Source organism: Sugiyamaella lignohabitans, chromosome D (assembly GCF_001640025.1).
Source record: "Sugiyamaella lignohabitans strain CBS 10342 chromosome D, complete sequence".
Taxonomy (NCBI): Eukaryota; Fungi; Ascomycota; class Dipodascomycetes; order Dipodascales; family Trichomonascaceae; genus Sugiyamaella; species Sugiyamaella lignohabitans.
Window position 1 is genome coordinate 15,411 of NC_031673.1, and position 14,370 is coordinate 29,780.

General features: G+C 41.0%; 5 protein-coding genes and 1 non-coding gene across 6 annotated transcripts; 3 read left to right on the forward strand and 3 right to left on the reverse strand.

Annotated features, from left to right (window-relative positions):
* Positions 1-649: 649 nt before the first annotated feature.
* Positions 650-721, forward strand: AWJ20_4607 (the record flags this gene model as incomplete). The annotated part of the gene is made up of 1 exon: positions 650-721. It is a non-coding gene; the product is annotated as a tRNA-Gln (tRNA).
* Positions 722-1,248: 527 nt separating this feature from the next.
* On the forward strand, positions 1,249-3,018 carry STR2 (Str2p; the record flags this gene model as incomplete). The annotated part of the gene is made up of 1 exon (XM_018881689.1): positions 1,249-3,018. The coding sequence occupies one exon, from the start codon at positions 1,249-1,251 to the stop codon at positions 3,016-3,018; it is 1,770 nt and encodes a 589-aa protein (XP_018736142.1).
* A 1,868-nt stretch (positions 3,019-4,886) lies between these two features.
* AWJ20_4609 (uncharacterized protein) lies at positions 4,887-5,570 on the reverse strand (the record flags this gene model as incomplete). The annotated part of the gene is made up of 1 exon (XM_018881690.1): positions 4,887-5,570. One exon carries the CDS (start codon positions 5,568-5,570, stop codon positions 4,887-4,889), a length of 684 nt encoding a protein of 227 aa, XP_018736143.1.
* A 1,105-nt stretch (positions 5,571-6,675) lies between these two features.
* Positions 6,676-7,719, forward strand: DAL2 (allantoicase; the record flags this gene model as incomplete). Its single annotated transcript, XM_018881692.1, has 1 exon — positions 6,676-7,719. The coding sequence occupies one exon, from the start codon at positions 6,676-6,678 to the stop codon at positions 7,717-7,719; it is 1,044 nt and encodes a 347-aa protein (XP_018736144.1).
* Positions 7,720-9,839: 2,120 nt separating this feature from the next.
* Positions 9,840-11,831, reverse strand: MNS1 (mannosyl-oligosaccharide 1,2-alpha-mannosidase; the record flags this gene model as incomplete). Its single annotated transcript, XM_018881693.1, has 1 exon — positions 9,840-11,831. The coding sequence occupies one exon, from the start codon at positions 11,829-11,831 to the stop codon at positions 9,840-9,842; it is 1,992 nt and encodes a 663-aa protein (XP_018736145.1).
* Positions 11,832-13,131: 1,300 nt separating this feature from the next.
* On the reverse strand, positions 13,132-13,773 carry AWJ20_4612 (peptidase family M20 protein; the record flags this gene model as incomplete). The annotated part of the gene is made up of 1 exon (XM_018881694.1): positions 13,132-13,773. One exon carries the CDS (start codon positions 13,771-13,773, stop codon positions 13,132-13,134), a length of 642 nt encoding a protein of 213 aa, XP_018736146.1.
* Between the last annotated feature and the right edge of the window lie 597 nt (positions 13,774-14,370).

The following is a 14,370-nucleotide window of genomic DNA, read 5'->3' on the forward strand; positions in this document are numbered from 1 at the left end:
GCAAATTGAACTGGATTCTTGCTGGCTTAGGTTGTCCTATGCCAGGCCCAACCTCTTCCTCAGACTCGTTGACTTCTTTATCCTTTGTTTTTTCACTTGTGGTTGTTGTCGCTTTTTTTGACGCATGTACACTTTCGATGGCAGAATTTTCATTTTGGCCCAAAATCATCAAATCTTGGTCGTTTTCTCCCGGACTTGGCTCTACAGAGTCACCAGGCGGGCCTGGATCATGCTGAGAGTAATCAATCGAGGAATCGTCGTCTTCCATCAACAGTTTTAGCACTTTTCACTTTTTACGATTTACCCTACTTTCGCAGATCGAAAAAGTTTTAATACTATTTAAATATTCCCTAGAAGTATATGAGATTCTGTAGAGAGAGGGTACCCAACGATTGCTTTTGGAGATCGGTATAGCATCTTCCTGCCTGGTTATGTATTCTGAAAGATCTGCACTCATATTATTGATTCGAATCATTGATACTGAGCCCACAAAATAGGTAAAAATGTATTTATTCTTTCCTAAACGAACCCTAGTAAGATAGAGAGAAAATATATGTTAATAATTGCTTTATACCAGTTATTAATCCGATGACAATATCATGGATATTTAGCTTTGTATATTTCTAGGAAATAAAATTTTCAACAAATCGGTTGCATGGTGTAGCGGTTATCACATCAGATTTTGATTCTGGGAATCCCGGTTCGACTCCGGGTGCGACCTTTTTTAGCTTCTAACTTCGCTGAATGGCATATTTTTTTGTACTGCTTGGATCAGCTTAGCTTTGAACTATATCCAGATAGCTATACGTATGTAATTAGATTATATCAGAACGTTAGGTGCTGAAATACTGCTGTCAAATTTGACAATGCTGTGGTGTCCGTGCTCACGGTTAATGCTGTTCCCTGATGACTATCTGAAAGGAAACAGAAAAAAAGATGACTTCACTGTAAACCTAAAATACCAACGAAAGGAAAAGTTACAAGTAAAAAGAGTCTACTTATTTTGTTACACCTACATTACCTTATTTCGCACGTCTTTTAGCTGACCCTGCATACGGCATTGATAGACGGTGGGGTTAGGAGTCAATGACTATGAGTCTTATTGATCCCGCCAAAATGTACAACCATATTGGCTACAGATCATCGGCATTACGGTTGAGCAGTAGTTGATATAGAAAGTGGGGAGAAACCTAGAGTCAACCTTACTTCTTGCTCATACACTTTTCATTTTGGGTTTCATTTCTTATCATGCCTTCTATAGATTCTCCACCAACTGCAGTTGGATGTCCAATCCCTTCCAACACTCCACATGCTGTCAGTGTAACACTTCCTTCATGGGCGGCCAATGTGGCTTATGAAGAAGGAGAGAACTGGGTAGCATCCAAAATGAGCTCTGGATATCCTCGTTTTTTTGTTCATCACAGGATTCAAGCCTTGAGTGACGAAATTGAGAGTTCATATGGACGAGAAGGTGAAAAGAGTCTGATTTTCCCCAGTTATGCCACTGCGTGTAGATGCCGAGACTTTATCAAAAGATATTCAACCTTACAACCATGCCCTGTTCGTATTGTTCAGTTATCCACACCAAAACCATCTGAGGGTCAAGATGACGGATCTTCTATACAAGCCCATATCGCTGTGGTGTTTTTCCCTCAGTCAGAATACTCAGTAGCTAGAAAGTACTGGCAGCATACTGGAGAAGGTGTTTCCTCTAGGCTTGGAGAATACTTCTTAGAGCACTGGGGCGACAATAATCCTCATAATGGTGGTGGTAATGGGGCGAATACTAGTTCAGGTAAAGGCTCATACAAAGATTTTCATCGCCGTAGCTCACAGAGTCCAGTTCTAGAAGGACTATCTGAAAATTCAAACAGTAATGCTGATTCTAATAAAGAACAGTCTACATTTGTTGAAGAAAGATTCGGTCGTAACCTGGACTTGTCATTTGCCCCAGCTGCCAAACTGGCCCTTCGTCGTAGAATCGCTGGTAAGATCACTGAAAGTGGTACAAGTGCTTCTCGGCATGGAAATTTCGAAGAACTGAGTGAAGATGATGTGTATTTATATGCAACTGGTATGACGAGTATTTACAGTGCTCACCGGGCGGTTTTAGAGGCTTTAGGAGACGGGAAAAAGAAGTCTGTGTGTTTTGGCTTTCCTTACACTGACACCTTAAAAATCCTAGAAAAGTGGGGACCAGGCGTTCACTTTTATGGAAACGGTGAACAGCCAGATCTGGCCGCGCTAGAAAAGCTGCTAGAGGATGGTGAACAAATTGTTGCATTATTCTGTGAGTTCCCTTCAAACCCATTGTTGAAATCTCCCGACTTGGTTAATATCCGTCGACTGGCCGACAAGTACAATTTCGCCGTAGTAGTTGATGAGACTGTAGGAAACTTCGTTAACATCCATGTCTTGCCGTATTCCGATATCGTTGTTTCCAGTCTGACAAAGGTGTTCAGTGGTGAAAGTAATGTTATGGGTGGTAGCCTTGTGTTAAATCCTCGAGGAAAGCATTTCAAAGCTCTAAAGGATACTCTTGGCCGCCAGTATGAGGATAATTTCTGGGCAGAGGATGCTATCTATCTTGAGCGTAATAGTAGAGACTTTGCCAAGCGTAACGAAAAGATTAACATAAATACCGAAGCTGTTACTGAATTACTTCGTCAATCTCCAATTATCAAAGACCTTTTCTATCCTAAATATGTTTCTACCAAGGAGTACTACGATACGTGTAGAGTTGATGGCGGAGGATATGGTGGTCTCTTCTCGATTGTGTTTCACAATCCCCAACACGCTAAGAACTTTTTCGACAGAATGGTCATGGCCAAGGGCCCTAGTTTGGGAACAAATTTCACTCTCTCGTGTCCATATACCATCATTGCGCATTACTTGGAACTAGACTTTGTAGAAAAATTTGGTGTTGACCGCCACCTTGTGAGGATTAGTGTCGGTCTTGAAGAAACCGAGGAACTTCTCGAGCGATTCAGAAAAGGTTTGGAAGCATGTGTAGAATAAGCAATAGATCGATAGATAATCTACTATGTAGATCATGTGTCAGTAGCCTCCGGCGTCTCAGTAGGATCTGAGAGAATGTCAACGGAACAAATATACTGCCAGCCCACAATAGGCTAATCTCGCAGATACACAATTGATCTTAGGTTTTGTTCTAGCGCAGATATATTATTTTTATAGAATATGTTCACTCATTCTATATCGGTCTGCCTATGGAGAAGACAGGCGACTCAAACAGAGGGACCTGTAAGGGATCGTTCTAGCCGCCAGAAAGCAACACATATCCAGATAAATATGTGCTATAGCTAAAAACTAGCTGATTTCCGGCTGCAACAGATGAAGAGTCAAAAACTAACTTGGAGACATTCAACTGGTAACTAAATCAACAAATAATTTCGCTTCTAGCGTCCAGTTGAGAATCTCCAAGCTAGCCATTGACACAATAGAACTACTATCAATCAGTCAATTGGAAAAAACCCGATTCTTAACGAGAACAAAATTTTTCGTTAAATACTTTAGCAGTTGAAAAGCGTGCTAAAGGGTTGATGGCGAGAGCCAAATTTTCCGTAACGCATGGAATAATCGGATCACGTGATAGTTTCTAAGGATTGAAAATCTAGCCGTGCGCTCCTCAGCCAATGAAATTCTGCAAGCGCTCTTCCCAAAAGACTGTGAAATATTGACAGGTTTGTGAAGCACACTTTGGAGGAGACTCGAGACTCAGTTTTTCAATCCATTTAAAACAAAAGAACATAGACAATCAAAATGGCTCTCAAGACTTACGCCACTCCTATCTGTAAGTACTCAATCATGTTGAAATATAAAAAAAAGCTAGCCGGTCTGAATGGTTTGAGGATATGTAACAGTGAAGTTGAACTACACGACTCCATGTTCCAATCCAAACTAATATGAGTCAATGATTCCTGGGAATAGCAGTTTAAGGAAAGATTTTCGATATCGAGCCTACGATTCATGAGTCGTTACGTGACGAACTGGCAAAAAATTAAGACATCAGCGTTCGACCGGTTTGTAGGGTGGATAATTCAACGACATCAGTTTTCTAGTCTCAAATACTAACGTATGGCAGTGCGTCCTCTCTGGCCCTTTTTTATTGGTGGTATGTATTTAATGAAGATTTCAACTGCTTAGTTGAAGGACGGAACTAAGGAACGGCCTTAAAGCCGAAGAGCAGCTACAGACATTGCTGAAGGGAATGGTTGATGTTGTATGCGTAGTCATACTAGAACGAGAAGGAGTAAACCCAAAAACAGAGTGTATTGAGGAGTTTCAATTCTCTATTTTATGGATATCTAGTTGATTATAATGAGGCAGAGTATATCAGAGTATATCATAGGCAGGCGACAGTTAAAATCTCATGTTCGAATTTATAGAGCTCTATGCTCGAAGTGTATGAGTGAATGGAGTCGACCTGAACTTCCTCGTCTATAACACACTTTCCTTCAATTTTATTATTGTGGATTTTACTAACTTTTTATAGGCGCTGTCGTTACCTACCTTATCTCAAAGGGAGCTGATGCTTCTATGAACTCTGATGAGTTCATAAACGATCCCCGTAATCCTCGTTTCATCAAGCACGGTGTCAAGAAGGAGGACCACTAAACAGTAAATAGCCATTTTCTATATTAAATTAAAATCTCGTGAACTGTGTACAAGGTGAAGGATGTTTCTTTGGCGATTGAGGGTGTCCAAGATCAGGAAGGGCGAGATTCTATGGCACTTACGGTCTGGTGATGCGAAATATTGCTAAGATATACAAAAAAACGAATAGGAAGGTAATATATAATAAATACATGTAGCCTAAAGCTCTCTATCAATTATACGGCTGCTGTGTGCTTCTCGAGAGAGTGCACTCAATCTATGAACTCCAGTTTTGGTTTTTCGCCCACAAGCAGTTCCAGAAAATGCCTTGCTTTAATTGCTTTTGACTCACTAGGTGCCACAGGCTGTGGGGGTTCCTGGGTCTTAGATTTTGGCTTCGAGTTCTCTGAGGTTTCACTTTTCGATGATTCGGCATTTGACTCTTCAATTTTTTCCTCTTTTTCAGCGACTTCCTTTGAAGTTGACTCTTCCTTCTCTTTCTCCTCTTCGTCCTCTTTCGTCATGAATTCATTCCACTCAGATATTACTTTTCTGGCTTCCTCAACAACACGATCTCTGGCTCCACCAACTAATCCGTCTACATATGAATCCAAAGCTTCAGCATAGGATTCTTCAATTGTGTACAAGTTTTTCAAAATCCAGTTTTGTTTCTGTTTCGAAAACTTCCAATTTTCTTTATCCTCGTGATACTGGCGTAAATAAGCTAGTTGATCTGCCTCTGGAGGAGGTGGTCGCTCATTCTTTGGCAATTTAACCCTCTTTGGCGGCTTCTTGGGGCCCTTTTCAGCATTAGCATCCGTTTCTTGTTTTGGCTCCTTTCTTTTTCGCTTGACGTTTTCGTTTTGTTCAGTACCAACTATTCCAACGGCGAGTGGATCAGTCTGTTTGACTTTAAGTCCGAGCTTTTTCCACGCGGGCACAAATTCCTCTGGCATCCTTAGTAGAAAATAAATAAATATGAATTGTTCAGGAACAAAATACCAGTTTGTTGGTCCTGGTTAATAATCAAAAATTAATCAACAGAGCTGAAAAATTATATATCAAGGGCTCTATTCACAATCCTACTTCACCGACTTCCCTTCATTTGAAGCTTGGAAAATATATTTTCATGCAAGTCACGTGCTGATCAAGTAATTTACACTGGGCAGCCGATGGTGAAAAAGGGGTACCTGCAAAGCTAACTGCACAAAGTGAGGACAAAATGAGGGGTATTAATGCTAGAACTATAATCTCAAGTTCATAAGCTCATCATGCCATCGTAAGTTAGTCATAAATCGTCATCTTACATCCTTGTTCCTATTTCCTTCATCATGTGTAATAGAAAGGTTACTGGTTTAGTGGGGGTATTGGAAAATGGGTTCAATTGGGTGGGTCCCCTTGGCAGTAATATACCCGAGTCGCAAGAGGATCGTCTTAAAAGTTGCAACTGCGTGAAATCAGAAGAACTCTCTTGGGAATTCAAGATAGCCAGGGCCAGAGATTTTATCTCTGTAGTACAATTTATGACTGAACAATTGAGCGAGACATAAAGTATTCAGCTGAATGAACGAAATTACCCACTCAACAAAATATCTCGTAACTCGTACTATTTTAAGAACAGTTTCTTAACACTGGGCTCTAGGTTAGTCCTATGACTACAATCAAGAACCTGCGGGACTCCCGCGGCCACAAGTGTTATCTCCTCCTATCGCACCGTGCCGCTATCGCGCGATGTACCCGGGACTTGCACAATCATTATCGATTGGGATGTTTTAGGGAATACCCCTCGCCGATCTGTCATCTTAGAACAGCCAATGGCCCGAGTACAAAAAGAGAGCGGCTTCCCCTGGGATCAGAGACATATACTCCATTATTACATATTATCACTCCAATCTCTTTGGATTCTTACATTATTTATAGAAATATAAGGTATTGTGACTGTGCTTCTGGTTAGTTAGAATTTTGATTCATAGGATTCCATTGGCTTTATTCGTATTTTTCATGCTTTTTACTAACTGAAGTTGTTAAGTCATATTCTTATTTTGTATATTCATTTTCATCATGTCTGTTTCTCAGGTCTCCCTCGAGGAATTTGAAAAAAGAACTGCGGCCTACGTTAATGTCATCAACACCCATTTAGAAACTGAAATTATTGCATTTAGTGATGAGTTTTTTGCAGAGGCTACCAATCTGATAACGTCTACCCCGCCAGTTCGTGAAGCAGGCAGATATACTGAAAAAGGTGCTTGGTATGATGGATGGGAAACGAGAAGGCACAATACTGAGGAGGCCGATTGGGTAATTATCAAAGTTGGTGTAAATAGCGCTCGTATTGCCGCCGTTGAGGTAGACACTGCATTTTTCAATGGCAATCATGCCCCAGCTATTTCAGTTGAAGGTGTCTATCTTGAGGGAAAGGTAAACCAGTCAAGTTTTGATACAGTACAATGGCAGCCTATTATCTCTCATGTGGAATGTGGACCCAGTCAGAGACATTTTTTCGCTCGGGATGATGGTTTAACAAAGCAGTCATTCAATTACTTGAGATTAAGAATGTACCCAGATGGTGGTATTGCCAGGTTCCGAGCATATGGATCTCCTGTTCCAGTCTTCCCCGATGATAAGTCCGTTGTACTAGATTTAGCAAGTATTTCCAACGGTGGTTCTGCTGTTGCATGGTCAGACAAGCGGTTCTCTGGTCCCGATAATTTGCTATTGCCAGGCAGAGGTCACGACATGAGTGATGGATGGGAAACGGCTCGATCTAGAACCAAGGGTCACGTTGATTGGGCAATTATTAAATTAGGTGCCCCTGCCCGTATTTCAAAGGTGGTGGTTGACACTGCCTATTTTCTGGGTAACTTCCCTGCTGCTGTAAAGGTCGAAGCTATCAACCTCGACCCCTCAAGTGAGATATCAGCTACAGATTCCGCATGGAAAGACATTGTGGGTGAAACTCCTGCTGGACCAGGTAAAGAACACGAGTTCTCTCTTGCTAATGGATTGGCTACGATTACAAAAGATGAACTTTTCACCCATGTTAAACTTGTAATGATTCCTGATGGAGGTGTTAAAAGACTCAGGATTTTTGGTACTAGAGTATAATATTATCTAATTTGTTATCAATAATATTTTTTTAATGAAAAACATACCATTGTATATATCACTGGATTCAATATGACAACAAGTTTATAAGGGCACATCAGCCTTCAGTTGTCTTTTGGTTCAGTTTCGCAAGCAATTGGATATATTATAAAATACTAACTATAAGGATAAAAGAAGAGAATGATATGATCGGTAAAAAGCTGACCTAGTAAAGGGGTTCACCAATCTTAGGAGGGACAACACGTCTGGCTTCAAGCTCCTCCTCACGCTTATAAAGGGGCTCACCAATCTTGGGAGGAACAACACGTCTAGCCTCGAGCTCCTCGACCTCACGCTTGTAAAGAGGCTCACCAATCTTGGGAGGAACCACTCGTCTAGCCTCGAGCTCTTCCTCCCCACGTTTGTAGAGAGGCTCGCCAATCTTGGGGGGAACAACACGTCTAGCCTCAAGCTCCTCTTCCTCACGCTTGTAGAGAGGCTCGCCAATCTTGGGAGGGACAACACGTCTAGCCTCGAGCTCCTCTTCCTCACGCTTGTAAAGAGGCTCGCCAATCTTGGGAGGGACAACACGTCTAGCCTCAAGCTCCTCTTCCTCACGTTTGTAGAGAGGCTCACCAATCTTGGGAGGAACAACACGTCTAGCTTCAAGCTCTTCCTCACGCTTGTAGAGAGGCTCACCGATCTTGGGAGGGACAACACGTCTCTTGTACAAAGGTTCACCAATCTTGGGGGAACCACACGTCTGGCCTCGAGCTCCTCTTCCTCACGCTTGTAAAGAGGCTCGCCAATCTTGGGAGGAACAACACGTCTAGCCTCAAGCTCCTCTACATCACGCTTGTAAAGAGGCTCACCAATCTTGGGAGGGACAACACGTCTGGCTTCGAGCTCATCTTCTCTTCTGTAGAGAGGCTCACCAATCTTAGGGGGGACAACCCTCCGTGCCTCAAGCTCCTCTACATCACGCTTGTAAAGAGGCTCACCAATCTTGGGAGGGACAACACGTCTGGCTTCGAGCTCATCTTCTCTTCTGTAGAGAGGCTCACCAATCTTAGGGGGGACAACCCTCCGTGCCTCAAGACTCTCAGCAGGAATAGGAGAGGCTGCGACAGCAGCAATGACTGCAGTCAAAAAGAGAAGAGTGGATGGAGAAAGTTGCATCGTGGATCAATTTAGGAAGAGAAAGAAGATTCTTTGATTGATTTGAATTGATATTGAATGTCTGGCTGAAGAAAAATAAGAACAATCCGCTGGCAAATAGTGCCAATTTATATTTTTCTTCTGAAATCCAGTCGACAATATATTAGGGAGTAAACGTGCTCTATCTGTATTATTATTAGTGTATTAACACTCTCCATTTCTTTTTTGGACATAAACTAGTGAGTGCTTTTTTATTTATTTTGATATTCTACCATATAAGACATTGAATTGATCGACTCAAACTGCAGGTTTACCGTGCATATAGAGGTAGATCAGTGCCTTAAGAGCAGTTAGCTTACTGTTCTCCAACTGATGATATCCCAATTAGGAAATTTTTTTCTCCCAAATTTCTTTTTACCCACTGATAACAAATGTCAGTTCTGGAGCTTAAAAACAGAATGTAATCGTGCAAAAACACTCGTAAGTAGGCGAAAAAAATATATTCTCACTTCATTTTAAAGCAAGGACTTTGAAAAAAAATGAAATTAATAGCGTCAATCTCATTTTTATAAAATATACATTCCAGATAAGTTGGTAGTTGAAAAGAGCTAAGATTTATTCTATCTTCCCCGCCGAGATGCAGGCTGTCACTTCTTAGCGTACTAAGCAAACCATAAAACTTTTTCTCGAATAATAGCTTTTACCAAAGAGGTTAGTCAGTTTTAGACCCTGACCAATAATCACCTTCCTGGGGTAACATTAACCGGCTAAATACATTTCGTTTGTTTCATAAATGTCAATCAGTAGTTCTATTAGATATTTAGCCGAATTGCTTGTCAGCTTCTTTATACAAGTGCTTAAACAGGCATACTTTCAAATTTTGATAATAGTATATTTACAATTTTATTTTATTGTTTCGGCCACCTCTCAAAGATACTTTGATTATTAACAATCAGCGTTGAGTCTTTATCTCGGTAGAGAGTTTACTCTGAGATAGAGGGAGCTGTGTCTGCTGCACCCACCTGACGCACAGGGATATCCTCTGCACGAGCTTCAGCATTGGATGCCTCCTTTCGATCATCTTTACTGATAGGCTTTGGTTTTTTATCTGTTTGATCAATAGGCTTCTGCAAAGGTTCGTCAGCAGCTGCATTCCCAGGGGTTGGTGCCGTGGCCTTCTTGGATCTGCTCCAACCAGTTTTGAATAAGGGGTCCATGCTGAATTTGGGGAAAGGATGGGCTTCCGTGTTAAATACGACATCAGTTAAAGGTAAGAGCTCGTCGCTATCATCAAAAAGCAAATACAAATATTTTAGTGTTTCAGATAACCAAAAGGATTCCATGTTATTGCGGAACGCAGGTGGCGTATTGCGGACATCATTGATACTTGCATAACCCGCATCTCCTTGTAACTTTGTCCAGTGCTCAAATGACTTGAAGATGTTCCATCCCCACTCGCGGTAAATCGGGTTTTTTGTAAGTCTCCATAAGATAAACAGAGACTCAACCGTCTCCGGTCTCTGAAGGTTATGGCCATCATTACGTTTAATAGTAAAGTCACTGGTGCTATCTTTATCTGTGTTGAAATAAACAATTTCTGGAGCAAGGCCGGTTTGAGTTTGGCTATACATTTCATAACAGGTATGAGTTAGCTCCATTGCAAGTTGGATATCAGCCTCCCTAACTGTAGACCAGAAACCTTTGCGTCTTGCATCATCAAGGGGCAATCCATTTGTAGCTCCAATAGCCAGCATACCTCCTGCAAAACACACTAAATGATCCATTTTAGTACTTAACTTGCCACCCACCCCAGTATTCAATTCACCAATAAAAGTAAGTTTATTGGGAGTAGACTGCTTTATTAAATGATCCTTAATGCCTTGGACAGACTCATCATACATTTCTTTGTAGATTGGTTCCTCCTCATTTGTCTGTAGATATTGTTTAATAAGATATTCATAATAAGAATCGCCTCTTGATCCCAAGCGAATGACTCTAGAACTAAATTGACCAGTATCAGGTTGGATGTAAATAGGGACCAGGCCAGAACGAACTTTGTTCGCATCCATTATGCTAAGAATCTTTTCAACTTTTTCCCAATATAAAGATTCTCCAGTGAGTTTAGCTAAATATTTGAATTCAAGTTGTAATGTTGCAGCTTCAGCTGTGGAAGCGGCACCCAAGTCAGTATGAGATTTTTTACCCTTTGAGGAATGTAAATTTACACTCGAGTATGGAATACCACTAATCGAATCAAAAGCTCCAAGCAATCTGTTGCCAAGATCAGCAGCTTTGTCAAGGTACATATCATCTTTTGTAAGATAGTGGGCTGAGAGCATCCCTCCCAGCATGCGAATAGTTGTCTCGAATGTATTAACTTCATAATCCATGTTATAATCCAAATCTTTATGAACCCAAGTTCTGGCCTCCTTCAGTTGATCCTTGAGACCCATTATGTGCAGAGTATCCAAAGAATCAACTATGATCCAACCTAATGGCTTGGGGCCCATATTTACACCAGTCTTGCTTACTGGACGGTAAACATCTTTACCCCACGCATACTTCTTATATCCATTCCACGAATCGATAAATGCATTTTTGACAGCTTGTTGCTTCTCAGGCCAAGTTTCAGGCTCTTTTGGCTTAGATCCCCACGATAAGATATCTTTATAAGTTCTTCCTCGACCAGGAAGGGGTGCCGTGGCCTTGCCAATATTGTACACCAAGTATAAGATTCCTGTAAAAAATACAATGAATCCGACAGTTTTCCTGATTTTTCTTACTGACGGACTTTCTCTTCTAGTTGTCTTTTCTGGTTTATCTTTGTACATAGGCAATGGTCGACGCTCGGTATTAGGTCTCCACATTGCACTAGTTATGTTCGGTGATGCAGATGAAGATGTCGAAGCAAGTCCTGGCTCAGTTTTTTCACAGTCTTCAAAAATGTTCTCGTCTTCACTTGAACTCGACGTCATACGAATATATAAACAGTAGCCAGAAAACTTTAAAATGTACGAGCCAGCAAAGATGAAGACAAGTATCAGGTACCCTATTTCAAGGCGGCCCGATTTATACGCCTGTTGGATCGCTATCAGTGGTAAGACACGCAACTATGTAGCAGATAGCCCCTGCGATTAGGGTTCACCTTCGATTTTTGTAACGAGGTTTTTCAGAAGTCTGCGATAAACTTTCCTAATCGACTCAACTCCCACTTAATTCAAATTATCTCAGGGCTATCCCAATGAACGAAGACGTCATAGGGGTTACTTAAAATTTTCAATTCTTCAAAGGAGGACCACACTAAAACGCGCTAAGAGTGCAGATTTATATGTGCCTGTCATGTTGATCAGGGGTACATTGGGAGGAACCCTGGTTATTATAGTGAAAAATATTTAGCAACCTCTTATGAGTAATTGTCCAGAGATATGTTCGACAATGGCGAGGTCAGAAAAAAAATAACTTTGAATTTTCATTTATGTTAAGTTTTGATATGACATATTTTAGATAATTATCGAAATATTACAGTGGATAAAGTATATGCTATCTATGTACAATGTAGTGAACACAAACAGCTAAATTGCTGGCTCAGTAGAACCAGTAAGAGAGTATCGAACAAGTTTCTTATATCCGTCAACACTCTCGTGCAAGTCCTCGATAGTAATATACTCGTTGGCAGAATGAGCAACAAAGATACTTCCCGGTCCGTACAAGTATTTCGAGGTAAAATTACCTGCCAAATTAGCGACATCGGTTCCATAGGCCAAGATGATGCTTTCGAACCCAGGTACTTTATAGTCCAGGTGTTGAGGAGGACGATGATATAAATCTGTAAGTTCAAGATGCTCATTGCTCGCAGCAATCTCATTAAAGATAGAAACGACCTTATCTTCGTCCTCAGCAATTCGTACGAGAATAGAAGCCTCAGCTTCAGCAGGCACAACATTATCTGATAAGTTAGAATCTTAGCCCTTGATTCATCTATGATACCAGTATAAACAATACCCGAATCACTTAAACGCTCGATACTTACTAGCAACACCTCCACTGAGCTTTCCAATGTTAAGTGTGGAAGGACCCAGTAAGTCCGATTCAGGAAGATCTGTCTTCATGAGTTTGGAGAGGGCCTCGATGAGAATCTCAGTTGCACTTATTCCCAGATGAGGATATCCAGAATGGCTGTTAATTGTCAGTTAGATTTAGTTCACAAGGAAGTTGAATTAGTTTCTTGAACTTAGACATGTTCCGAGGAAATCACCAGCCAGAGTGGCTTTCTACTTACGCAGCCTTTCCATGAGCTTTCAATTGAGCAGATGCCATACCCTTGTGGCCGACTCCAAGACGGTTCTCAGTTGGCTCTCCAAAGATGACATGTTCCCAACTATCAACGCCTAAGTTGTCACTTGCATATACCATTCCTCTGCCTTGGACTTCTTCATCGACAACGAAGAGAAGGGCGACATCACCCTCCTCAACTTCGCCATCTTTGAAAAGTTGACTCAAAGCAACAATTTGTGATGAGACACAACTTTTAGCATCAACGCTACCTCTTCCATAAATGCGATTGTCAACCACGCTATAATTGAAGTAAGGAGGAACAGTGTCGATGTGTGATGTCAGTAAAGCTTTGGTGTTTCTCTCCTTGCCATAATAAGCATAAACGTTTTTGCGATTCGAGTCGCCATAGACAGTTTCAAGTTCCACAGTAAAATTGTTTGATTCAAGATAGTTTTGAAGATATACTGCCGCATCAATCTCATAACCACTTACTGATTTCAATTGAATGAGATCTCGATGTAGGTCCAAAAGCTCTTGGTTTACTTTTAATGTCGAAGCCGAAAAAGTGCTTTGTTTCTCAGCCACAACATTGGAAAAGACACTGGCCAAAGCTACAGCGTAGGTGATCGAGTTAAACATCATCCTATAACCTTCTTGTAGTCTTTTTTGAATCTTAGTTCTTGGTCTCGTTTATTTTCGAGGTATCGGAGAACTGAAGCCGTGCTGGTACAATTTAAGCGACATGACATGTTGGATCGAGAGGTTATGCATGAGTTCCTGCATACACAAGATCTTGTATATTCGCGCTAACTTGTTAAGTGTTTTTCTGGGGTTGCCTGATGAGATCAAACGAGAACCAGATCTGAAGAGTGTCTTCTGTGTCAAGTTAATTTGGATAAGTAAGTACTGTTAAGTAGTTGGGCTGGCTCCATACTCTCTGGTTCGTTCCATTTTGAGGAATGCGAGCAATAAACTGAAATAATATGATATACTGATGTAAATACAAAATCATTGGGAGAAATAATAATATATCTAGAATGTATCATGGCCTCATGTGAAGGAACTGCTTCGAATGCAATATTCGCTTTTTCCGAAATTACAAAACTACTTCTACTGTACAGATCCAATGGCTTGGATTCTTAGCATCAGTTTATCTCTACAGTTAACCAGTCAGGCAATTAGCAGTAAATTAAAGGAGAGAAGCTGATAGCAGTCTTGGGGTCAAAATTATATATTCTA